The sequence below is a fragment of the Ambystoma mexicanum genome, chromosome 1p, assembly GCF_040938575.1.
Source record: "Ambystoma mexicanum isolate Mex_15411 chromosome 1p, UKY_AmexF1_1, whole genome shotgun sequence".
Lineage (NCBI taxonomy): Eukaryota > Metazoa > Chordata > Amphibia > Caudata > Ambystomatidae > Ambystoma > Ambystoma mexicanum.
In genome coordinates, this window is record NC_090921.1 from 223,044,436 (window position 1) to 223,071,850 (window position 27,415).

The following is a 27,415-nucleotide window of genomic DNA, read 5'->3' on the forward strand; positions in this document are numbered from 1 at the left end:
GCCGACACCCGGGCCAGGCACTTGAAGAACACTCGTGGAGCCGACTTCAGCTCGAAGGGAAGGGTGCTGAACTGGTAATGTTGTCCTTGCACCACGAAGCGTAGGTACTGTCGGTGTCCCTTGTGTATGGTGGTGTGAAAATAGGCATCTTCCAAGTCCAGAAACAATAGAAAATCCCCCTCTTCCAGCTGTCCTAGAACATGCTGAGGGGTCACCATCCGAAACTTTTGGGACTGATGTACTGTTCAGACGGCGGAGGTCCAGAATAGGCCTCCAACCGCCAGACTTCTTTCTGAGGAGGGAGTAACGAGATTACACCCCAGAGCCTCTTTGGGGCGAGCTCGATCGCCACCTTTTTTTAACATGGCCCGTACCTCCATCAGCAGCTGAGGGACGTGCTTTTCCAGACGGGCCACTGGTGGTATCCTTGGACACTGCCGTTGGAACTCTAAGGTGTGTCCATGGGCGAGAGCGTCCAGCACCTAATGGTCGGTGGAGATGGTCTTCCACATGCTGACGAAGTTCGCCAGTCAGCCTCCCACAGGGGTGCACGGGTGGGGGCCTGACTCCACGGCCGGTTCAGTCTTGTTTCAATGGCAAAACACCGGCTTGGGCCCTTGGCGACAACGTCCACCTCCAGACTTGGCCCAGCCCCTGTAGGTCTTCTGGGCCGATGAACGGGGTAGGGGCTGACGGTAGGACGAGACACCTCCTCCGAAACCTTTCAAGGAACTTTGGAATTTCCCTCCAGAAGTCCAAAAGGAAGGCTGCCATTGCTGAAGAGCGCCCAGGGACCAAGCCGTCTCTGTGTCCGCTTTGATGGCCTGGAGAGACTCGTCCACAGTCTTTCCAAACAAACTGTCCCCGTCGAAAGGCATGTCCAACACCTTCGACTAAACATCCTGGTGGAAATTCGAGGCCCTCAGTCAGCCTCGCCGACGAAGGCAAACGCTGTTGCCCATTTGGCGTAATCCTGTGTCAGCAATGTCCGTGGCCAATGTAATGGGGGGGGGGGAAGTAGGCCACCGACGACGAGCCCGAAGACCACTTCTTGGCTGCCACCGAAACCACAGAGTCTGGAGACAGCTGGAATCGTAGGCACTTGGGCGCAGAGTCCGCCACTCTATATTTCTTCTCGTAGCGATCCCTCTTCACCGGTGGCGTGGAAATGTTCTTCCTGAGGGACAGACCCTCGTCCCAAATGTCATCCAATAACGGGATCGAAAGAACGGTCTTCCTCTTCGCCTCCCGGCGCTGGTAAAGGAAACACTCTTTCTTCTCCTCCTCTGGGACGAGCTGAAACAGCTCTGAGGCCGTGGAGATCATGGTGTGGAACGAGCCAATCTCGTCGGGTGGTGAAGATCTGGCCACGGAGATGGGAGATCCCCAAGGCTGCCGCCATCGTTCGTGCCAGTGCTCGTAGTCGCTATACTTGTAATGGCTGTGTCCGTTTCCGTGTCATCCCTCGGTGGCGAAGAGGGAGGCGAGGGGTGAAAAGGCAGAGGGCTGTGAACTCTCCTCCTCTTGGGTGGTGGTTCCTCCGATGGCCTTGGCGCAGCAGGCGGGGCTGCCAGAGCAAGAGGCATCCTTGTTCGGATTTCCGAGCACAGGTTATGTGTCATGCCCTGGTGTTTGTTTTCCTCGTATAACCGTGGGGCCAAACACAAATGGAGACTTCTGTACTATTAACCCTTTCCAGTACCTCTATAGTAAGATAGGTTGTACTGGTTTTGTTCATAAAGAGTGACTAGTAAAGTCAATGGGGGGTTTACATGCCCTGGGAGACAGTAGTCAGTCCCAGGGTATGGAGTCTATGTTCGGAGAGTGCTGTGTAACACGTGTATAAAGATGGTTCCTATGAGGGTGAGATAAACCCCATAGAGATTAAACACACAAAAATAGCCTAGAACACACATAGCGAACAAGCCCAAGAGTGGGGAAAAATAAATAAATAAATAAATAAAAGTCTCACTCTTAGCAGGAGAAAAAAAAACAAACCCTTCAAAGCCAACAAAGCTGCTGGGGGACTCTATAGGTAAGGGAAATTAGCCATAGAATGACAATTCTCCCCAACAGCACGCGTGTGTGGCTCCATCTCCCGACAAACCATGCAGTCGTCCTCCACACGTCTGGTCCAAATGCAGGCAGTAGAGGCACAGTGAATGTCCATCGACCGAAAAGACGTTTCGTAGGTTCCAGCCCTGGCAAACCTTGAAGAGAGGCACTGAGTCCTTCTTCTCCTCCGCCATATCCACGCGGTGTAGGCCTCGAAGTAGCTTCTGGAATCCTCCAAGAAGAAACTCGATGAAAATCCACCCTTGAGGGGCGCTGAAGAATCCGAAAAAAGGTCCCCGTTAATCAGAAGGTAAAATCAGTGTAGCTTGAGACTCGATTGACTGAAAAGTCTATGAAAAGTCACAAAACTCAGTAAAAGCTAGAGAGCTATAGCACGAGGACTCCCAGCACTTGAATGTGCGGTACAAAATCTGAAGATGTCTGCCAGAGGAGGGGCTTAGGTAGAGTGCAGTCATTGGCTGGGGGCAGTATGACCCAGAGACCAGTGATAGGTAGTTAGGAGAAAGACAGTTCAAAAGGGAAACAAACTCATTTTTTCTTTACCAAGGATTCCCAGCCTGACGGGGAATATTCATGAGCATGTGAATCCATGCAGGCCCCAGGCTGGAGAAGAACAAGTTACTTTCTTACCTGGTAACGTTCTTTCGATGGGATGTTCCGATGACGTATTCCACATCTATGACAGGTAATCACCACAGCTGTGCTGCTTCGGAACATTTTCTGCGTCTGCATCCTGCGTCAATGACGTCGATAAGCTGTCCTCGAGGGCCTACGTCGAGCCGACGTCACCGGATGTTATAAGTAGTATGCACGACGTCCGTAGCCTCAGCTGTAGTTTTTTCCCAGAACGTGTGGCACCAACCTTTTGCCAAAATGATTACAGAAAGCCTTGCGAAACTAAAGCTGCAATCGCATAAGAAATTCTGTAGAGGGGCAGGTAGGGAGGGAGCGATGTGGACTACGTCATCGGAACATCCCATCGAAAGAACGTTACCAGGTAAGAAATTAACTTGTTCTTCGAAGGGATTGGTTCCTCTGACGTATTTCACATCTATGACAGACTCCCAAAGCAGTACCAATGTATGGAGGTGGGAAAAGAATTTAGAATTTTAGAATGCCCAATTAAATTGCAGAATAGAGGACCACCTTGCTAAAGGCCAAATCTTGCCCATGGATAGTAGTGCTTGACAAAAGTATGGACAGAGGCACATGTGGCTTCTTCACAAATGTTACGAATGGGAACACCCCTCTGCAGAGCAGTAGAGGCAGCCACACCTCTATTAGAATTGGCCCATAAGCCTACCGGAGGGTCCTTACCCGCCAAGCGGTAAAATTCAGAAATTGTCAAGATAATCCATCTAGACAAAGTCTGTTTAGTAACAGCTTGTCCCAAACACCTTCCAGCGTATCCTATAAAGAGCTGATCGTCCACTCTCACCCGGGACATGCGTGAGATGTAGAAACTTAAAGCTCTCCTAGGATCCAACCTATGGAGCCTCTCCTCTTCCTTACCAGGAGGCGGAGGAGGAAAGAATGCCGGAAGAATGACCTTCTGGCTTAAATGAAATTCCGACACAACTTTCGGAAGAAAAGAAGGACGAATTCTAAGGCCAACCCTGCCCTTATGGAACACTGCGAAGGGTGGCTTAACGGATAGTGCCTGCAACTTACTCTGCGAGCGGAAGTGACCGCAACTAAAAATACAGTTTTCAAGGTCAGCAGTCGCAAAGGACAAGAATGTAAAGGCTCAAAACGGAGCTCCCATGAGGAATTTTAGAACCAGGTTCAAATCCCAACCAGGCACCTGGAAAGGTGACGGTGGGAACACATTAGTGGGCCCTTTAAGAAACTGAGAAATCAAAGGAATCTTAAAATAAGAACACTCCTCAGACGAGAGCTTAAATATGGATAGCGCCACCAGGTAACCTTTAATGGTACACACTTGCAGGCCCTTATGGGCTAAAGAAAGCAAAAAAGACAGAACCACAGGAATGGCACATGAAAAGGGATCCACATTCTTAACCCTGCACCAGTCGCAGAACTTTGTCCAACGGCAAAGGTACAGGGACTTTGTTGCAGGCCTTCTGGCCGAAAGCAACACCTCCATCACGTCTTCATGGAGGTCCCAATCCTTATACCTCAACCTTTCAGAGGCCAAGCATGAAGATTGAGTGACTTGACCTCTGGAGGAGAACCTGACCACCCTCTCCTGTGAGAGCAGATCATCTCGGTAGGGAAGACGGTGTGGAGGGCAGATGGACATGTCGAGAAGGTCTGGGTACCACATTCTCCTGGCCCATGCTGGAGCAATGAGGATCATTCGGGAACTGAACCTCGGCAGCACTTGTTGAGAATCTCCTGAGCCAGCTCCCACTCGTGAGAGACCGTGCTCTGCTTGCTCAGAGTGTCCGCCACCAAGTTTTCGTCTCCGGCCAGATGAACTGCCGAGATCGAAATTTCCCGCTGAATGGCCCGAAACCAGAGCTGCATCTCCTCTCTGCACCCGGCACCCCCCTTTTTGTTGAGGTAGTTCATGGCCACTGTATTGTCTGTCTGAATCAGGACAGTCTTCCCTCGCACAGTCGGCAGAAAAGCCTTCAGGGCTAGCCTGAGGGCCCTCAGCTCCAACAGATTGATATGGAGCCTGGACTCCGACAGAGACCAACGACCGCTGTCAACTCGTTGGCATGAGCTCCCCATCCAGTGAGGGATGTATCCGTCACGATCGTCACCTCCGCCCAGGGTAGCCAAAATGGAGCCCCCTTCATCAGATTGCCTTCGACGGCACACTGAACGGGGTCCGACATCCTACCGGAGGACTGCAATCACTGGAGCTTGAGAGCCCATTGCAGAGATCTCATCCGCAACCTGGTCTTTGGCACCAGAAGAATGCGGGATGCCATGAGGCCGAGCAACCTCAAGAACTCGATCACCGGGAGACTCTGGGCATGTTGAAACTTGTTCACCATCTGCAGAATGTGATGAGCCTGGGGAGGCGAACACTGCCCCAAAGATGTGCCTGGAGCCGCTGGTTAGGTGTCAAGTGGGACTTCTTTAAGTTGAGGGAGAAGCCCAGCTTGTGAAGGGAGTGGTAGGTGACTGACCGATGATCCAGGACTTGCTCGGGAGACCGCTCCCTGATCAACTAATCATCCAGGTAGGGGTAGACGTGAATCCCCCTTTCCTGAGATACGCTGCCACCACCATGAGCTTGGTAAAGGACCCTTGGGGCGGAGGTCAATCCGAACGGCAGGACTCGAAACTGAAAATGTGAGTCTCCAAACGCAAACCTCAGGTACTTCTTGTGCTTGGGATGAATCGGCACATGAAGGTAAGCGTCCTTGAGGTCGAGAGACACCAACCAGTCCTGAAGTTGAAGGGCCTGGAGGACATGAGAAAGAGTAACCATCTTGAACTTGTCCTTCCTGAGGAGCTTGTTCAAACCACACAAGTCCATGATGGGTCTCAATCCCCCGTCCTTTTTCGGAATCAAAAAATATGGTGAATACCATCTCTTGTTCCTCTCCACTACAGGCACCAGTTCTATGGCGCCTTTCTCCAGCAGGGATTTGATTTCCTGCGCAAGGAGCGGATCCAGACTCTTCAAAGAGAGATCCCTGGTGGATTGTCGTGAGGCCTCTGCCAGAAAGGAAGACAGTAGCTGTGGGCTATGATCTCCAGAACCCACACATCTGAAGTAGTGGCACACCATTCTACAAGATGCTGTGCCAGCCTTCCCCCAACCGGCGAACCATGGGACATGGTCTCATGACCGAGCTGAAGCTGCTGCGGCAGTGCCTGAGGGCAAAAAGACAACTGCCCGAGTGGCCTCGGCACCTCAAGTACCTTGTCTTCCACCTCTGCTACTCCTACGGTGGCCCCTTTGACTTGCAGCTCCCCTCGATCTACCAAAGGAAGAGTAGTATCGAAAGGAACCTACCCTCCATTGCTGTCCCCTAGGACGAAAAGGCGGAGGTTGGCGAACTGCAGTGCTCAGCTCAACGACTTCACTGCAGCTTTGGAGGTCTGCAACCTGTCAAGGCGCTCGTCAGCCTTGCTGCCAAAAAGATGTTCACCATCAAAGGGCATGTTGAGAAGCCGGGCTTGTACGTCCGGAGCAAACCATGCAAATCTGCGCATCACGGTGCTCGCCGCCATGGACCGGCTGACACAGTCTGCCATGTCCAGACCCGACTGAGCGGATTCAGACATGGCATCCTTGCCATCCTGAACGAGGGCAAGAAAACCATCCCGAGTGTGAGTGAAACGTGCTAAGACACACAAAGAGTTGTGTGAAGCCTGTAAAGCCATACCCCCTGAAGAAAACACTTTCTTCGCCCAGCCATCAAACAGTTTGTCGTCCCTATCAGGAGCGATGGTAGGGTACGACGCCTGCTTTGCTGGGGCTGTAGCCACCTGCACCACCAAACTCTCCGGAGTGGGGTGCATTGTCAAGTAACCGGGGTCGCTACTGGCTGGACAGTATTTTTTCGGCAACAACTTGCTCACTGCCGGAAGACTTCGGAGCAGTCCAAGCCGCCGGCACCCTTCTCTGTAAAGCCAAATGAAATGGCAGCACCGAGTCAGTGGGTGGACCTTGGTCAAGGATATCTGTCAGGTCATCCTGCAGAAAATCCCCTGGTGATGCAGACCACCCCAAGTACTCCGTCACCCTCAACATGAGTCGTCGGTATGAAGATTCAGCATGCTTACCAGGCTCAGGCCTGCCAAAGTCAACCTCTGGGGAGGTATCAAGACCACTGGCGTCGTGCAAAGACTGACGCAGGTCTTCCAACTGGCTATGACCAGATAACAGGTCATCAGGCACCTCATCAGGGACAATACCTTCCTCCGACCCTTCATCCACCTCCGAGATGCAATCCAGAGGCTGGAATAAATCCTTGGCACCAAAAAAGGCTCAAATACAGGCCTGACAGACTTCTTCAGGGCCTTCCTCGGAGTTTCCACCGATGCACGGGGTACCTCCGGTAAAGCCTCCACAAAAGGCGTCGAGGGCTTCGACGGAATCGGCGTTGAGCGTGGCGCAGACAGCTTCGACACGGGCCTCGAGGGCGGTGCCCTGAGCGTGTCCTTCGACGGCCTCGATGGCGTCAACGACTTCCTCGGAGGCAAAGCCTTGAGAGAGTCCCTCGACGGACATGGCAGCGATGGCGTTGACGTCTTCGTAGAAGACCTCACAGGTTCTACCGGTCTCGAGGGCGTTTGAGGACCGGGACCTGGAGTGGGCATGGCTAGAGCGATCCACCTTGTCTGACGGGGACCTCCAAGGCTGAAGGCGTGCGAGCGGTGGCTCTAACACGTTCCCTGCCGGCTTCTTTCCAAGGCACGGATGGAATGGAGCCCTGCGACTGAAAAATCACCATCATCTCCGTACGAAATGCATCCCATTCCGCAGGAGAGAAATGCTTGTTGGGACAAGCAACCCGCCGACGGTCGGGGTCCTCTTATGAGGACGGGGAAGGCGACCAGTGACGGCGCTTCCGTGAGTGACTCGAAGAGGCAGAGGAATGGTGGGAACCACTCCGGGACCGAGACCCCCTGGACTTACGCCGACAATGCAGAGCGTCGCCCTCGAATCGTCGGTCGAAAGCCCAGCGGATTTTGACTTCCTGGGCTTGGAAACCCTACCTACCGTCAGTTTCTTTTTTCGCTCCCGCAAGGCCTTGGACGTCAAACACTGGCATTCGTCACAGTCATCGGTGGCGTGGTCCTCGCCGAGGCACCAGAGGCAGACGTCGTGCGAGTCCGTAAGTGACATCTTGGAACTGCAGTCCCGACACTTCTTGAATTCCTACCGTGGGGTAGAAGACATGATAAGTGCACAAAACACCAAGTTCGAAGAACCGATAGAATCAGAAGAACCGAGGCACGCCGACATCTCCGAAGCGAACACTTTCGCGGAAAAAACTGAACTGAGACTACGGGTGTCATAAGTAGGACGCACGACATCCGGTGACGTCGGCTCGACGGAGGCCCTCAGGGACAGCGTATCGACGTCATCGACACAGGAAACTTTCCGAAGCAGCACAGCTGTGGTGATTACATGTCCTATTTGTGGAATACTTCGGAGGAACCCTTCGAAATAATCATTAGATTCGAGACAGAGAAAGTGATCCTCCCTGAACGAATATGCATTTGCAGTCTTTAAAAGAAAGGTGGGTACTTGATGTATAAGCCCTAAAAGTAAGAAATATTAGTGGTGGATATGGGTACTGGTGAGAATAGAAACAATTCCCCTCTTCAATATTTTCCCAGGACACAGTGACTTGGTGCTTCTGCATCAAAAACCTAATTTTCACTGCCAGCCCAATAGTTTTCCAGAAATGTAGTGCATTCATCTATGGTTGTCAGTCTACTTTTTGCCACAAACAGAACAAAGAAGAGTGATGGAGTCTCACTTTATAAATATATATTTGATGCCATTATTACAAAGTTTTCTGATGACACAAACCTCAATAACATTTCATAAAACTTGGAAACAAAAGCAAACTTAGGGCCAAACCTCTGCACTTTGCATAAGAGAACGTATCCTCAACATAGGGCAAGACATGCGGAGGACAGAAGAGCGCGAAAGCTACATACCAGTGTCCTCACTCTCTAAGTCAATGAAGACATTGTCTAGCAGGAAGCCTGCAAGTTCCGTTTGCAGGGATGCATCTGGCTTGTACACTAAACTCTGCAGGAAGTCTTGCCCACTCTTGGTCATCTGGTGACTGAACATCAATAGCAAGTCACTTAGCAGAATGAATGCCTGCATGAGAGGACAAAAAGGTTTATTAGGTAACAAAAGAAAACCTGGTAAAAAAAAATCATGGTATTTAACAGCGATTACTGCAAAAGAGTAACCTTGGGAGTATTGTGGAAAGGAAGGCGTGGAAGAGTGCTGATATAAATCAAAGCTTGCATTGGTGAGAGGAAGACAGATGGGGGGTTCCCGCATTTAAAAGATGGGATAGGTGCAATGGATCAAGGCTCATTTGCTCCCGAAACTTGTTTGCACGCACTTGCCCGTTCCCATCAGAGATCACTCAGCATTGACTGGCCATTTATGGACATCAAACACAGATGATCCTTCTCGAGGAGACGTATGTACTATCTTTCTGCAGAGCAAGCATCAAACAAGTAGGCCCTATGTGCTACTGTCCTTATTTGGTTTTTCATATTGCACGCAGTGACACTCTGCATCTAGTTCCCTAAAGTAGCATTCACCATCTGAAAGGTTTCACGTTGCAGGTTAACTCCTTAATACAAGGCCATGTTCAAATTCACAGCCAAATTAACAACAAATACAGACCTGTTCTCTCACTACAGGGTCCACATCAGAGAGACAGTTCTCGCAGAGCTGTGAGAAAGAGCATAACCTCTGCTTCAACGTGCTCAACTGCTCCTGGCGAGGGGAGAGAAGCATTATTGATACACAGGTATCAGGACCAAGCACTGGGTACTGCATACCCATATTACCTGCATGTAAAATCCAAATTACGTTGGAAAAGAAAACCAGCTTTTTTCATAAACTATGTTCACCACTTTCTCACTGCTTAGCAATTGCTTTTAGTATGTATGGCTCATTAAATACAATAAGGAAAGGTTACTTACCTCTAATCCTAGTACATCATGGAAAGCATTGTAAACACTGACTGCAACTGCTGATGAACGTAATCTCTGAACAATATTCTAAAATGAACTCTTCCATTTTACTAACAAATGCACTTCTATAAAAATATTTGCATATTTTTAACTAAATTCCTTTAAGTTCAACAAATCAATCTCCAAAAGCAAATGCATTGTAAAAACAGACCTTTCCATTAGGACGCAAGGATAGCTCAGGGGCAACGCGTTCGTCTTGGAAGCAAGACCATGCAGCGCAACACAGGTCCGAATCCCGACCCCAGGCTTAGAAAACTCTCGCTGAAATTAGGCGCTTTATAAAAGAACAATTGTAATTATAATTATACATTATTTCAAACAGAGACAAGAAAAACAGTGAAACAGGTACTGTCATACTCCACCAGAGATGAACTAATGACTTCATGATGGAATGGATTTCTTTCACGGATTCCTCATCCGTGAAATAACAGATGCAGTGTGGACCAGAACATTTTCAGATGTTCTCCAGAAGGAGCTGAAGTATTGCTGCCTAACAAGAGATAAGTGACTTATTAAGTATGCCACTGAATGCAGTCCTTAGATAACTAGTACATAAGGTGAGATTTTATTCAGAGCATCCATTGGGTTGAAAGATCAAGCTTTGCTGCGTGCGTACTGTAGAACATGTAGTATAAGAACGTTGAGGAACATCTATGACTGTATGCCGTGCGGCGAGCATTTCGTGTGAGACATTAATCGTGCATTAGTGGCAGCAATAAAGAAAGTAAAGCATAATGCTCGCCTCCTGTCTTGACATAGAATGAAGATTGCCCAAATCTACAGTGCAGGGTAGTATTCCTTGATACTCAAAGTCCGGGACCCTGTTCAATCTTGCTTCCGGTCCCAACATTCTATGCGACAGCTCTCGTCAATGTCAGCAACTTCATCTCTGCCTCTTGGCATGCAAACCTGCTGCCTTTGACATGGTTGACCATTCTGACCTTCGCTCTACATCAGCTGTCCTTGGTATCAGAGATGAGGCCCTCACTTGGCTTGCTACATATCTAGCCTCCAGACACTTTCAGGTGTCCTGGAACAGCCTTACCTCCCCACTCTCCTCCCCTTACTGTTGGAGTTCCCCAAGGGTCTGTCCTTGGTACACTTTTCTTCTCTTTCTATACTTCAGTTCTTGGCACCCTGATCTCCTCTTATGGCTCCTCCTATCAACTCTTTTCTGACGACGCGCAGATCTTCTCCTTTCACTCCTTATCAGATGAGTGGTTGTCAAAAATGTAAAACTGTCTCTCCCCATCAAATATTTGATGGCTTCTCATTCGCTCATGCAACACCACTAAAAGAAGAAATAGCTTTCCCCTAATGAGGTTCTTTCTATTGTTCGTCCCACGGATTCCTCATCTAACACATCTTTCCAGCTCTCAGAAACCGTTTTGCTAGCTGGGGGCGTCGTGCGCACTGGCATTTATGGTGGGACGTGATGTTGATGCACTTACCAATCGCGCACTCGGCACCCTGTGACCACAGTTGTCATTTTTTCCCTTTGCACAGCCACGTTGGAGATTAGAGACAAGAATAACTGTTAGGGAGCTTGTTAACTGTGGGGTAGGTTGGGAGGGTGTTAAGAAGGATTTCTGAACTCTGACCGGATGGTTTAGAAGCAAATTTAATATATGAAAGCGAGTTAATTGATTTGAATATTGTTTGGAACCCCAGAAAGGGTCTTGTGATTGAGCTCATTCAGGAACGGAAGCTGTTCGTTCCTACTCTTTTGGAATATCCAAGATGGCCGCCACCTTTTCTTTGTTGTAAAAGGCTGCTGATGTGGCTTGCCCACATACCCTTGCGATTTCATTGGCCAGCATTACGTTCACCTGACCAACTGGTCATCGGCAGGCTTCAGCCGGACCCCATCACAAAAAGGCCCTTCTTATGCACCTTGAGGATGGTGCTCTAACTTTGTCCTGGAACCCTGAACTACCTTGACACTATCACCCCTGCAACCATGGGTTAGTCACCCCTATTTCGTCATTCTACACCCATGACTTTTTCCACCTTCACCCTATCTCAGCCTTTTTCCCACGCTTATGGACTGTGACTGGACTGCATTTAGCAACACTTGCTGCTGTTCTGAATTTACCTGTCGGTAACATTTGCTGCTATCTTGAATTTAGCTGTTGGTAACATTGCTGCTATCTTGGAGTTAGCTGTTTGTACCATTTGCTGCTTCTTTGAATTTAGCTGTGCCCAGCGACTACCCTGTACTACCCCTTCCTGATTTTCCCCCCACATCCTATCTACCCCCCTCCGCTACCCTCTCCTTTCTTCACCCTCCTCCACAACACCTATGGCACTCTGTCTCTCCCATTTTTTCTAATTGTTTCTCCATTGACTATCCTACCATTCTCACTAAGTCTAGCAGGATGAAGTTAAAAAAAGGATATCTTGGCCTCTAACCCTGGTCTCCCTATCACGGACACCTGCTCCAGTGCTTCCTCCAGACAGACCCTCACCGACATCCTCTGTTTCTTCGCCAGAACTTTGGACTCCTCATATGGTCTCTGTGCTCTCTCCTTTCTCTTACTCTCCCATTAATGGTGGAACCCGGTGGGCGGCACTCCTGGACCCCTTCCACTCCTCTAAGGTAATCATTAATGTCTACCTTAATGGCACCGTCATGGTGCAATGTCCCCAGGCCAACCTTTTCCTCTTTGACAGACGCTGCCCTCACCTCATCAATTTCCTTACTTCTCCTGCTGTTCTGTGTCTCCCTTCTTCAGCTTCCTTGCCTACCCCCTCCCTGGCTACCGTGCTGTTAGGCAGAATCCTGTGCAGTGCCCTTAGGGACCACTACACACAATTAAGACTGCAAGTGGTAATACAAGTTCACCTTCGGTACAAGCCTGTACTACTATGTTGAAGTGGTACCAGTAGCGGAGCAGCCAGGCCTATCTCATGAGTATTTGAGCAGTAGCAGAGATTACACAAAGGGACCACAATTACTGTGACTCAAGCAAACACTGACACAGTTTCAGGTAAAAAATATAAGTACATTTATTTTTAAACCATCTGTTATAAAACACAACACTTATATAAATTCAAAACCACACGTAAAATACAGTACACACAACCAATTCACTTGGTACAGTATAACTCAAGTTAAGTACCCTATGTTTTAACGGACCGGTGTTGTGAAACAAAAGACGTTACCGGAAATACATAGTGTGAGAGAACGGATCTCAACGACCGGTGGGGGGTGTCTGTACTCCCACTCCCTATATGGTGGAGGAGAGGCACAGGAGACCCCAGCCAAGATTCTCTATTCGGTAGCAATGGTCGAGCAATCAAGGCCTAGCTTCTCAGGAGGTGTTGCAGGCTGGTTCTTAAGTACAGTGTATCCCCAAGCCCCCACAAAGGAATATCCACACTCTGTATTGGTTAGAACACAGTCTTTATATAATCAATAGTTAAGGTTATGTACATTCATCATGATAACTCACTTTGTACTCTGGCAAAATCTACAATGACAAATATTTACAATCCTAAAGTGGTACCACCCTAGATTTCATTGAAGTGCATGAACAATACTGTACAATGTCACACAGACCAATAGAGTGAAACCAGCAATAGAGAGAGGAGAGAAAATAAGATGGTTGAGCAATAGGCAGAATACTGACCCCTACCACTAGGCTCAGTTCTGTGTGGAGATCCCCCCCACCTGGGCAACCTGTAAAGAAAGATATAGCACAAGCCCAGTCCATATATTGCTCTGCAAGTCTTATTTTCCCCTATAATGTTTTTACCCCCCCAATGTACCTGGTGGAGTCGAGTTCCTCGAAAAGGCGTCGACAAACGTCGAGGGACTCGCTGTTCGGCGACGGGGAATCGACGGCCCTTCTTGAATGCCTTCCCTTTCAAGCGGGAGGCACGGGGCGTCGAACGTCCGTCGACAAACGAGGTAGAACGATGTCGAAGAGGCGGCAGCTTCGTCCGAGCGGTGCTCGTCCGCGTCGGCGTCCTGCAAGGCGGAGGTGTGCGGGGCACCTCGATGACAATAGTTCTGGACCGCAAAGATTGTATAGACGGGAGCCCAGCAAGGGCGTCGAGTCGTCCGAGTCTTTGAGGTCGTCGGGTGGCGGGAAACCCACCGGCAGGTTTCTCCTCGGCGCGTTGGTCGGCCTCGACTTTCTCCGGCAGGATAAGCGGTCGACGATGCGGTCGAGAGAGTCCTTCGATTGAATGTTCTTAGGCAATGGAGCGGACGGCTCCGGTCGTCGGCGGCCGGCGTCAAGTGGTTCCCACGGCTGGGCAACACAACTTCGACGGGCCTCCAGCGGTTCCACAAACCTGCGAACCCTGGTCGACGGCAATGGACTTCGACGGCGTCGATGTCCGGGTGCTTCACTTCGATCTCCTCGGCGGTCCCGTCTCGGGTCGACAGCCTTTCGAGGATCTGTCTTCCAGGGCGCTTCGGCGAAGATGGAGTGGTGCTCGATGGTCCCTCGGAGCACGGGAAGAGGGCGCCTTACCAGGTCCTCTCTCGGGTCAGTCCTCGACGAATTCGACAGCCTTCGGATCGGTCGAAGCAAATGCCACAGCAAGTCTTCTTCTTCCAGCTGGACGCCGAGGATCAGCAGTTCCAGTTACTCTTGAGTGGAGACTCAGCTTCTGAACGCTTCTGAACACTTTTCCAGTGGTGAGAGGTCCCCAGATATACTATCCTCTCTCTCATCCACGCTGCTGGCACACACTCAGCAGCCAATCATACTGCAGGGCATTCATGCAGTCAGTCAGCCAATCAGGCACACAGTGCATTCAGGCCACACACCTCCCTTCCAGACACTCACAACAAGGAATGTGGATTGGGACAAGTACCCAGCCATTCAACACTACACACTGCATTCAGGCCAGTTTCGGGCAGGGCTGTCTCAGTCTTTGTCTCACATGCCAGAAAACAGACAACCACAACAAGGAGTGTATATTGGTCACACACTCCATTCACCCAGGTCCCACCCACAGGAGGTACCCACAACATACAGTCACTGGGAAGGCTCCAGCCAGTCTAGCTGGGCCTTCACAACAATACCATACATGGAACTTTCACCCAACAGCCAGTCAGGGGGAAGGGACAGAGTCAGGGCTTCCCAGGACTTTGGGAAAAACAAGACAACAGGCAATAGAAAGCAAGAGGCCACAGGGGCCATCTTGTTTCTATCAGGAATCAACTGATCCCAATGGCAGGGCCTGGGTGTCCCAAAATGGAGGACACTCAGGGCACCTGGCAGATTCAGCATGGAGCTGCCACCAGCCCATACCCTGCTCTGTGGGCCACCCACAGGTGCCCAAAAACATACACTAGGGGCACAGGGTTGTACCCCTACCCATGGGTGCCATAAGGGTATCCCATGGGTCTGTTCACCAAACCAAAAGAGAGAGCTGCACTGCCAGGAGTCCCACATGGACTCCTGGGCAGAAAACATGACAGAACACACGGTAGAAACAGAAAAAGGACAAGGATTCAGAGGTCCTGTCCCCCAGATGCATTTCCAGCATCACACATAGGTGGTCACTTTTTGACAGTAATGACAGTTCAGTCTTACTAAAGATACGCGTATCCGCGGCAAGAAATGTTACCGGGGCAAAAACACACTTAGCACCCGAGTTAACCAGAGAGAGTTGGGGGCAAAAATCATAGGCAATACTTTTGTCAGGGCAGAAGGAATCAGAGAACGCTTGTTGACAGAAATACAAGAGTCAATAGTCCGGGGCCAGTGTCAAGTGGAACCGGGTTCCTGTTGTCGAGGATCACACAGTCACAGTTCAAGATTCAACGTTGCCAGGAGTACTTGGATATTGTCAACAGAGGAAGCAAAAGTTGTAAGAAGGAGGGAAGACAAGGGCAAGCCTTGGATGAAGAGAAAAGAGATTCACCCTAGCTCCTGGAAACAGAACACAGTACCTTATTCAAGGAAGAAGCTGGTGCCACGGCAGTTGTTCCTGGTACCTTCCTGCAGACCCACGGTTCCTGGTGCTACGGTCGTGGTGACGAGAAGGACGACGTCTGGAGGGGTCTGCACTACGTAGGGATGAAGCCAGCAGCAGCGACAGTGGATAAAAGGTGCGTTCCTTAAAAACATGAGAGGCTCTTCAGGTGGCTATCCGGGCCACTACAGCAGTGTGCAGCGATTTCGACCAAGAAGAGGATCCTGTGGCTGTGGAAGATGAGCTGGTTGACCCCACCAAGCTCAAGGGAAGATGACTCCGGACAGGATCTTCTCTGGTCGTCAAAGGGTAGATAGCTCAGGACTGCAGCAGGACTTCACCGGGACGGGGTAGTTGCAGCAGCCGTCTTCTTCTCCGCTTCTCTTCGGGTCCTTGTAGTTCCAGTGGCGACTCCGACTTCCAGCGCAAGAGTCCTGCCTTTTATGAGAAAATCCTATATTCACACAGCCTGGCCTTCAATCACGCAGCAGGGGGGTTGTCCAGCCGTGACAACCACCTCAGCCAATCATGGCAAAGTGCGACTTGGGTTTCTTAGGCTACCCTGTGCAGGGGGTGACGACACCCCTCCCTCACATTCAGCCCACCTAGACACCCAGGCGCCTAGAGGACGGCTTCTTGGCAGAAGCACGCCAAAAGACACGGAACAAAGAAGGCAAACCTGGTTTGCCGCGCAAAGTAAAACACAAGAAGGACTTTAACAAAAAGAAATGGCCAATAAACCCGACCGGATTCAAAAGAAAGAGTATTTGGTCAAGCAGGTTTATGTTCGAGGCTAATATAATAGCCTAAAACAGTACCACATTTATATAGTATAAACGCGGTAGAAAGGTTAAGGTAGATACCACTGCCACCAGCCAAGTCTAAATGTTAACAGAGCAAAACAAGGCTCTAGGAGGTACAGATAAAAAGGGGTAAGAAGTAACCCTTTCCAATACTGCATGTAAGATGGGGTGTACTGGATCTGTGGTTAAATGACTATGTAAAGTGTAAGTAACTTTACCCTTTTCTGGGGGACAATAGACAGCCCCAGAGATGGAGTCGTGGGAAGTCTAAAAGACAACCCTGTGTCACTGCACTGAAGGTGCTGTGTAACACACAAATGAGTGGGGCTACTGAAGTGGTGTACTCCAGAGTCCACAATCACAAAAACAGATGAAATACACATGGCAAAACATGGGTAAAGAGGGAAAAAACTTGCACTCTTACCAAGTGGAAAAAATAAACTCCAGAAATCCAGCAAAGCAGCTGGGGGACTCACTAAGTAAGGGAAATTAGCCACTGATTGAGAATTCTCCCTAACACATGCCCTCTCCTCCTTCCTCTTCTGCCCCCCCTCAGGCGTCTTCCACACCTTCGCAGGGTCTACCTCTGATTTTGTACCCCTCCCCGGAAGTCCTTCAAGGATGGCGACCTTTTCGAGATTGCCACTCCCAATTCTCGCTCAGCCCGCAAACACTCCCGACATCTGCCGCCTCCTGGAAGAACATGACCTGACATGGTTCACAGCCAGCTCTGTCATAAGCTCCTCCCTGATGGCTACAAGATTCTCTCCACGTCCAAACCCAAGTGTTCGGGAGGTGGTGTAGCCTTGATCTTCCCGGAGTGGATTCCTGCCTCTGTCATTCCTATGCAGGCCTACTCCTCTTTTGAATGCCTTGTCTGTAGTCAGAGTCTCTCTCTCTCTCTCTTATCCATCAGCCACCTGGAGTGGGCAGACCTCTCCTCCTCCCTCCTAGACTCGACCACTCAACTTCTTGGAGAATTCAACATCCATCTGGATGCTTCCTGTCTCTCATCTGGACTCTTTTACGACTCCATCGATTTCTATTCTCCCCTCTGGCCCAACTCATTTTGCATGACACATTCTGGATGCTCCGATCTCTTCAGACCTCCCCCTCTCTATCCCTCTGACCACTTCTCTCTCCTTCCCCCCACCTCTCCCTCGCTACCCCTCAGGCCAAGCTAATTCCAATACTTCCACTTACCTTCTCGGTCATCCAACCCATGAAGCGTGTGTCAGTTGAGGCTATCGCTACCACTTTCTCTCCCCCCCTCCACCTCAGGCTGACTCACATTCTGATACAACCCTTTCCAAGCTCTACTCCTCAATCTCTGATACTCTTGATGTTCTTGCCCCCGTCATGAAAATCCGCTTGAAGCCCAAAGCCAAGTGCAACTCTTGGTAAAACTCTAACCTAGTTACCCTTAAATTCAAGTGTAGGGTAGCTGAGAGGAAATGGCGAGCTTCATATGCATCCTCTGACAAAGCCAAAGGCAAAACTGGCTTCTTGTCCGCACTAAGAAGCAAGCCCATATCCAAGCCTGTGTCTCTGCTGCTTCTACCAACTCAGCCAAACTCTCTAAAATCTGCAAGGAGCTGGCCAACCCTGCTGCAGTCTCTACCTCTCCTGTCACCTCTCAGGCCCTCTGCACGGCCCTGGCTTCTCATTTCATCTCAAAAACCCTGAACATACTTTCCACCTTCTCGTCCTCTTCTCCTCCCCTTCTCTCTCCATTACCTCTGGTCCACCTGCAGCCGCCTCTCCTCACTCCTTCTCATCTTTTACTTTGTTCTTCCCCCGATGAGATTTCCAGACAAGACAGAATTAAAAGTCTCATCAAAACAGGTTCTTCCCTGTTCGTCCAAAAGCATCAAGGACCACATTGACACCCTTGCTCTGGCTGACTTCTGGAACCATTCCTCCGCCATCCCTCCCCTCTGAAGGACTCGCTTGTGCAACCTCTTGGCCCTGGCCTGGCCGACCTCTTTCCTCCACCCTCCCAGGTCCAACTTGGGTCCTTCCTTTCCTCCTTCTCACTCTCTACTTGTGGTTTTCACCAGGGGTCTAGTCTCTCTCCCTGGCTGTTCAACCAATACTTGGTACCCCTTGCCCACAGCACGGTCGCTCTCTGCTCCAACTTTCAGTGCTATGCGGATGACACTCAGCTCGTTTTCAGGTTTCCCTTCGCCACCTCTTCTCCCTCCCTCATCTCTGATCCAGGCGTGGTGTGCCACCAGTGATGTCAGCCTTAATGCTAGTAAGACGGAGATTCTCCTCATCGACAGACCTGCCCCCTCCTTTCCTGTCACTCTCTGGCCGGCCTCCCTTGGCCCTCTTCCTGCTCCCACCTGTGAGTCCAAGAACTTCTGAGTCATCTTCGACTCCACACTCCCCTTTTCTCCTCACATCTCTGAAGTCTCTAAGTTGTCAAACTACCAACTGCGCCTAAGCAAAGGTATTCTTCTCTTCCTCTCCTTCCCCCAGAAGCTTACTATCTCAAGAGCTGTAGTTCTCTCTAGGCTAGACTACTGCAACAGCCTCTTTCTAAATCTGCATGCTTCTACTCTCTGCCCTGTGCAACTCATCCAGAATAGGACTGCAAGACTTGTCCTTGGCCTCAAGCCCTGGGATCGTATCTCTACAGCCCTGAAATCTATTAATTGGCTCCCAGTGGCTGCAAGGGTTAAATTCAAGTTCCTCTGCATTGTCCACAAGACTTTCTGGGTCCTGGGTCTGAAATACCTTCATCTCTCCCTCCGTAAATACCTTCCAACGCGAGCTCTTCACTCCTCCACCTCCATCAGGGTCAGTCGCTTCTCCAAGCAACGAGTTGGTGTTAGATCCCTTTCCTCGGCTGGGGCCTCTCTCTGGAACAGCCTCCCTGCCACTTTGAAACTTGAGGAGAACCATCTCTGGTTCCGGAAGCACCTCAAGTCCTTCCTCTTTGCTTCTGCCTTCGCCCTTTCTCTCCCCTGCTGAACTGTCTGCTTTGGCTCTGTGCACCTGGCTACCCTCCGATTTCAGGCCCAGGTCCCTGCCCATCCAGACACACAACCGCACTGCCACCTGGCAACCCTTGCACTTGGGTCTGTATCTGTAACACTACAGTCCCTTTACCTGCACTTATCAGACACCCCTCGTCTGCACCTTAAACCTCGCACTTGCCACCTTGCTGGCTGCACTATCAGTTGTTTTTATCCCTTGCTAAGCACTTTCAACCTCTCCCCTCTCGCTTGCACTTTCACCCTTCCCTCTCCCCTGCAATTGTACGTTCTCAATGTCACTGGGCCTAGTAAGATCGTTATTTTGTCCTCCCTTGTTCCCCGCCCTGGCCTTGTCACGCTCTGAAACATGTGTCTATAAGCGCGATACAAATAGAATATATGACATATATACTGTAACTCAACGCAATAGGTTTCCTAGTATAGTGTTGTTAGTTTTGTTAACATTGCTGAGTTTCGTCTTGTGCTCGAGTTAAAAGGCCTTTAATAAATGTATATGTATTTTTGATATATACACCGATAGAGTAATTTGTGGTGTTGTTTACTGTGTGTGCTCATTGAGGACTGACCCCTCATGATACCTAGTCACGATCGCCGCCAATGCTACCTTGATTGGTCTGGCTTGTCCAGAAGGCTACCCTGTTCCAAGAAACTAGGCTGGCCTCCTGAACCTCTGCCCATCAGGTCAGAGTTCAGAAATTCATCTTAACAGAGGACAATGAGGAATCGGTGGGAATTACAGCCAATAAAAAGAACATAAGTAATTTGTTCTTCTACTGGATTGTATCCTCCTACGAATTCTTCATAGATAGACTGCCATAGCAGTAAGACCATTACGGAGGAGGGAAGGAGCAAACTCCATGGTGATTATTTCGGCACTTGTTGGAGGCCAGCACTGCTGAAACAAGACTGGTTTGCGGATACTGTGTCCAGGCAGTAGTGTTTTGTGCATGTGTGTATGGAAGAGCACGTTGCGACCTGACAGATACCCTTCACAGGTACCCTTCTTTGGGGAGCATAGGTAGCTGCCACACCGCTAGCGGAGTGTACCCTGAAGCCTTCAGAGATGTCACTACCTGCTCTGGGGCAGTATTCAGAAACACAAAACACTATCCACCTAGAGATAATTTGCTTTGTTATTCCTTTGCCCATTTTCGGCCCGGTGTATCCAATGAACAGCTGATCTTCCAGCCTGAACTGGCTTATTCTACTGATGTAAAAACTCAGAGCCCTCTTGGGGGTCGAGCCTATGCAGCCATTCTTCCTCCTTGGATGGATGAGTGAACACGAGACGACCTTAGACGCACTAAGAGTAACCTTGTCCATGGGAGAGATTGTAAAAGTTGGAATTCGCTCAGTCTTCGGGTCGATGAAATAGCTACCAAAAAAGCTGTCTTTCCAAGAGAGTAGCCTCAGAGGACACAAGTGTAAGGGCTCAAAAGGGGAAGCCATAAGAAAGATTAACACCAAGTTCAAGCTCTGTGTCGGTACCACAAAGGGTTTTGGAGGCAAGGTGTTAGTAAGGCCTTTTAAAAATTGCACCACCAATGGGATCGAGAAGTATGATCCTTGCTCTGGAGTGTGCCTAGAGCTAGACAGCGCCACTAAATAACCCTTGACTGTGGCAGCCTGAAGGCCCTGTGTTTTGCTTAATGAAGCAAAGAAAACTGAGGGGTCAGAGGGAGAAATTAGTTACAGTAATGTTCTTTCTATGGATTAGTCTCCCGCAGATTCCTCTTCAAATAGATATCTTTTTTTGCTTCAGCTGGTCTGAAAAAACTTGACAGGGGGCGTAGTGGACCTCGACCCTGCTGTTGAACGACCTTGACCGAGTGCTTGATCGTCAGCTACGGACGTGACGTTGGGCATCATACATATACTACATCACTACGCCCCCATACCTCAGTTACCACCTTCATTCCCCCGAGCTAAGCCATTGCAAAGGAAAACCAGTGGGAAAAGAATGGCCAAAAAGCAATCAGAGGATTAGACAAAAAAACAAATCCCAACTAGTATAAACTTACAAATGTCTGTTTTTTTAAAGAGAAGAAGGCATTCAAACTCAAATCTAAAATAGGGCAAGGTACCCTGGAACCATCGCCGTCACTTCTAAAGGGAAGACCACCACCTACTGCAGATGCTTTCTCAGCGGGCATGGATAGAAAGGATGAGGAATCTACGGGATTAGAATCTATAGAAGGAGAATTTACTCACCATAATGATCTTTCTATGGATTCTTCTCGCACTGATTCCTCCTCTGATAGATATCCTCCTCCATCTCTGCTGCTCGGAAACCTTTCGATAGGGGGCGTAGTCGACCGCAACTCGGCCATCGAGCCGTCTTGCTTGGCACTCGATCGTCGGCTCCGAACATGTCAGGCGTCATGTATATGCCATGTCACTAGACCCCATACTCAGTGCCCACTTTTTTCACCGTGCTTGAAAGCTGCAGAGGCAACGATATCAACCTGCAAAAACATGACAAAGGGAAACATCCCAAAAATGAAAAGGCTAGGAATAAGCTTTCAAGAATAAATGAAAAACAAATGTTTTGTGTGTGAAAAGAAACGACTAGACAGGTAGGAGCATCACAAGGCATCTCTTTGCTTAGACAGGTGTGCCAGGCTATAAGATTTACTGAGCGAGGATGGAAGGGAAGAGCAATGACGAATCTGCGGGAGAAGAATCCATAGAAAGATCATTACAGTGAGTAATTTCTCCTTCAACGGGTTGCTTTTCTCCTGCAGATTCCTCATCTGATAGACTCCCCAAGCAGTTAGTATGAGGGAGGTGGGCAGAAAGTGTTACATTAGTACATTAGTACATTTTGCAGCACTGTCCTACCAAAACGTGAGTCAGCCCCACAGGCAATATCCAGACAATAGTGCCAGCTAAGTGTGTGCAAGGATGACCATACGGTCACACGACAGATGTCTCTAATGGGAACTCCACTCTGCAGGGCTGTAGAGGCTGAGGTCCCTCTTGTAGCGTGAGCCCAGATGCTGATTGATAGCACTGCGCGATGCAAAGGATAATCCATCGCGATAGTGACAGGTAACCTTTTGTGAGACAAAGTGGGCCACGAAGAGCTAGTCAGATTTCCAGAACTCGGATGTCCTAGCGACAAAAGCTGAAAGCTCTTTTGGGGTCTAAGCGATGTTAACCGCTCATCCTCAGAGGGATGTGGTGGAGGGTAGAAAATCGGTAGAACTATGATTTGAGACAGGTAGAATTCAGAAACCACTTAAGGAAGAAAAGCAGGCCTGACTTAAGGGAAACCTTTTCCCAAAAGAACCGTATGAACAGGGGTTTGCAACATAAGGCCTGAAGCTCACCAACTCACCTGGCTTATGTAATCGTCCCAAGAAAGGCTGTCTTCAAAGATAGCAGCCGCAATGAACAGGAATGTATGGGCTCAAAGGGAGCTGCCATCACGAATGTTAGAACCAGGTTCAAATCCTAATCTGGGACAAAAAGGGGAGTTGGGGAAAACGTATTTACAAGACACTGCAGGAATTGAGCCATAACCGGGATCGTGAAGAAGGAACCTTGATCCAGTGACCTTTTAAACACAGACAAGTCCGCCGAATATCCTGTGACTTTGGTGACCTGAAGGCCTGCTGAGGCCAGTGACAGAAGGAATACCACCACTGCAGTGGTGGGAGGAAGAGATGGGGTCAATCTCGCGTTCCCTGAACTACGCCTTAAATCTTCTCCACCTACACGTGTACAATGACCTGGTAAACTGTCTACGTGCAGCCCGCAACACCTTAAGCACTTCCTCAGAGAGGTACCAGCCATCATACCTCAATCCTCTCAAGAGCCACGCATGTAGGTTGCGGGACCTCCTGCCGCACTTCCCACTCTTGTGAGATCGTGCTCTGCCTGCTCAGAGCATCTCCCAAGCAGTTCTCTGTCCCCACAAGATGAACTGCCAAGCCCGAGATCAGTTCTCTAGCAACCTCTGAAGAGGGGAAGAAAGTGCATGCCACCCTGCTTGTTAAGGTAGTGCATGACCACTGTGATGTCTGTCAGAATCAGGACATCCTTCCCCTTGAGAGACGGGGTGAAAGGCTTCAGGGCTAACCTTGCAAGTCCAGCCTGTTGATGTGCCACCTGGCTTTCATCGCTGACCAAAGGCCGCACTCACCTGCAAGTCCTCGCAGTGAGCGCCCCAACCCTTCAAGGACGCACCCATGACCACTCTGACCTGAGGAAACACAGGCCGGAAGGGCTCCCCACCAGCATGTAGCTGCTGCTGGCCCACCAAGAAAGGTCGTCGACTATGGATCTGGACACTATGAGAACGTCCCTCATAGTACCAAAGTACTGGGACCACGGACCTCGCAGGAGCCATTGCAAAGTTTGCATCAGCAGCATGGCCCTCTGGCACCAGAAAAATGCAGTAGGCCATGAAACCTAAGAGATGGAAGGAAGGAATCTGATGTTAAGGTGTAGTGATTTGGAACAGTTGTACCATCTGTGCCACGCTGGCTACTCTCTCCTTGGGAGGAAAAGCCTTCCCTGCCCATATGTTTAAGACTGCTCCGATGAACTGGAGCCTATGTGCTGGTGTTGTGTGGGACTGCTGCCAGTTTAGGAAGAAGCTCAGCCTGTGCAGTAGCGATCAGGTGTCCCTGAGATGGGACAAGACCTGCTCCGCCGAGTCGAGGATCAGCGAGTCGTCCAGCTACAGAAACATGGACGCCGGATCTTTTGGGGGGAGCCGCGACTACTGCCATGAGCTTGCTGAAGACCCTTGGAATGAAGGTCATCCCAAAGGGAAGCACTTTGAACTGGTGGTGCTTGTCCCCTATCAGGAACCTTAAGACTTCCTGTGCTTTTTATGAATTTGCACATGAAATTAAGCATCCTGCAGATCTACAGACACCAGCCAGTCCTGCAATTTGAGAGCATAGAGAATTTCTCTCAACGTCACCATCCTAAATTTGTCTTTCCTCAGGAACCTGTTCAAAGCCATGAGTTCCAAAAGGGGAGGAAGACCTCTTTCCTTCTTGGGTACCAGGAAATACTGGGAATACCAGCCTAACTCTCTCTGCCAAGGTGGTAACTCCATCAAAGCACCCTTCAACAACAGGGCTTTCAGTTCTTCCTGGAGCTCCTGTCACGGTTGGCTTGGCAGTGGGTCAGTCTGGAGGTTTCCTTAAGAAGGGCAGACAATAGCCCCACTGCACGAGCTCCAGGTACCATGCGTCTGAGGTAATCTCCTGCCATTGGGGCCAGTGCTCTGCCAGCCATCCACCAACCAGCAAGATTTGGGAGGGGAAATCAAAGCAGCTTAGAGGGTGCAGCCGCCCCTACCGATGTTTGCTGTCCTCTGGAAGCCCCCACGCTCCTTCTGGGGTATGAGAAGCCCTTCTACTCTTGCCTGGCCTCCAGCCGAAGGAGTACTTTGCTAAACCACTAATCCGTTTGTGGCTCTCAAGAGTCATGCTGCCCGATGTAAAAACTTTCTTGACCATGGCATCAATTCTTTTGCTTGTCAGGCGACAGATTTGAGGTTGAAGATGCTGGTCTGGTGGAGAATGTGGCAGCTTGTACAACAAGACCTTCCGGGGAAGGGTGACAAGATGGAAATGACGGGTCTCCACATGCCAGCCTATACTTTCCGGTCATCGTGGAGCTGACCGGGTGGACGGAGCAGGGATGGCTAAAGGGTGAGCAATCGCTGGATTCAGAGGCCGTTTCGTAACCTAGTCCAGTATGTCCATTAGTTCGTAACCTTGGACTGGCCCTGCCGAAGCCTGCAATCCCGACGTATCAGCCACCCTGTCTACCAGTGCCCTAAACTTGGCATGGGTGTGGGTATAGGGTTGACTTTGCTGGAATTCTAGGTCAGATGCGTCCAGCCCACTAGCATTGTGAAGCCCCTGAGCCAGCTGTAAAAGTGGAGCTTGGTCGTCGAAATAGTCGATGCCCCATGTTCCTATGAACATGGGATCGACTCCTCCGTGGTCATCCACGTCATCAGCGCCAAAAATTGACAGCATAGTGCAAAACAATTGGTCCGGGAGAACGGGGGAAAGGATTGGTCGCTGAGCGTCAGCGCCAAGGGCTTGTCCTTCGGTGCCGATAAGGTGACTGTCGGCGTCAACAGAGTCTCCAGCACTGGGACGGCATCAGGGACACTAAGACCTTGATTTGGCGAGAAGGCCCCAGCATCGAAGGCTTTGCTGCTTTCTTTGGCATCGAGCCCGAAGGCTTCACTGACACTGATGGCATCAGCACTGGGGCTTATGATGGGTTGGTATTACCTAGTGCTTCTGTTGCCTCCAAGGCCTGCTGCTTGGTGGAAGTGGGGGGCACCCGCGCCTGCAGCAGCAGGTTTCTGAAACCTTTCAAGCATCTGGACCTTGAAATCCTCCCAGTCCTGATGAGTAGACGGCCCAGGTGGCTCCTCTTTTTTTTGTTCAATGAGGAAGAGTGGCTCCTAGAATAGGGCCGCTAATTCTTCCACCAATGTTTCTCATCTTTTTTGGGGTTTAGGCCAGCCCTTCGGTCTCCGTTTCCGAGGACCTGACGGTCCACCACGCCAGAGATTTTGAAGGTGGTCAGCCTAAAGCGAGATTAGCAGCCGGCTCAGACAGAGATTTGGGGTGCATTTTAGTGCACAACACCAACCCCTTTGTGTCGTGACCCATGACGAGGCACCGGAGGCATACCTCATGTGGGTCGGTAGCCGACATTTTGGAGTGGCAGTCGGAGCACCGCTTGAAACAAATTCAGATGAAAATACGTCAAGTAGAGTCAAAGACTTGATCACTGTGTTTCTAAAGCAGCGTGTTGAGTGCGTGGGAAAAAGGAACTGAGCTGTTGGGTTTATTGACGTGGAATATATCTACACACATAAATATCCACACACGCCTGATGTCAGATCCGGTGCCAATGATCGAGCACTGAACAAGACGGATCGACGATCGAGTCGAGGTCCACTACGCCGCCTGTCAAAGTTTTACGAAGCAGCAGAGCTGGATGAGGATATATATCAGATGAGGAATCTGCAGGAGAAAGACAATCCATTGAAAAGATGGATCTCCCCTTGCCGGCCTATATTTCTCTGTAAGGTCTGAAGTAACCGGAGAACGATGCAATAAGGTGGAAATGGGATCAGCGAGAGCTCCGTTGAAGCCCTTTCAGTGGCAGGACACTCATCGAGGTGGTCTGTAAGGTCACAACCTAGGATGGGCTGAGCTGGAGTACTTAACCCCAGGTTATCCACCAACATATCATCAAGAGCCCTGAATTTTGCATTGGTGTGGGCTTGTTGCTTTTCGACATCCAGGGACGTGTCCAGTCCACTGGCGTCGTGCAGTCCCTCAGCCAAGGCTATCAGGTCCCCTTGGTCAGCAAAATAGCTGTTATCACCAGCTCCCAAGTAAATGGGGTCGATCCCGCCTTGATTATGGTCATCAGCGCTGAAGATGACTGCCGTTGAGCTGAAAAATTCAGACCTATGAAAGACCAGTTTCGCAGTCGGCATCAATGATTTACCGGCTGGCGCCGACAAGATGTTGGTCGTCGGTAAGAATCTGCACCTGGGGCGCAGAGGAAGGTCCCGGCATTGAAGGCCGTACAGTTTTGCTTGGCGACGAGCTTGAAGGCTGCGCCGACGGCAATGAAATAGGTTTCGCCCTGGGACCAGAATTACCAGGTGTCTCTGGAGCTAACAGGGCCTGCTCTAAAGGGGACTCGCCCACACAAACAGCCACTTTCTTGAAAATGTTAGGGAGAATTCTCTTTCTATGGCTAATTTCCCTCACCTAGTGAGTCCCCCAGCAGCTTTGCTGGATTTCTGGAGTATATTTTTTCCACTTGGTAAGAGTGTTAGCCTTTTTCCCACTGTTACATGTGTTTTGCCATGTGTATTTTTACTGTTTGTGTAATAGTGGGCTCTGGAGGTAACCACTC

At 49.9% G+C, this 27,415-nt stretch overlaps 1 protein-coding gene across 1 annotated transcript in view; it reads right to left on the reverse strand.

Moving 5' to 3' along the window:
* STAG3 (STAG3 cohesin complex component) overlaps positions 1-27,415 on the reverse strand; it is a 2,261,782-nt gene that overhangs the window by 593,480 nt on the left and 1,640,887 nt on the right. The window contains exons 23-24 of the mRNA XM_069646424.1: positions 9,392-9,484; positions 8,680-8,848 (exon numbers count right to left, since the gene is read on the reverse strand). Coding sequence (XP_069502525.1) covers positions 8,680-8,848; positions 9,392-9,484 — 262 coding nt within the window. The remainder of the gene's footprint in view (positions 1-8,679; positions 8,849-9,391; positions 9,485-27,415) is intronic.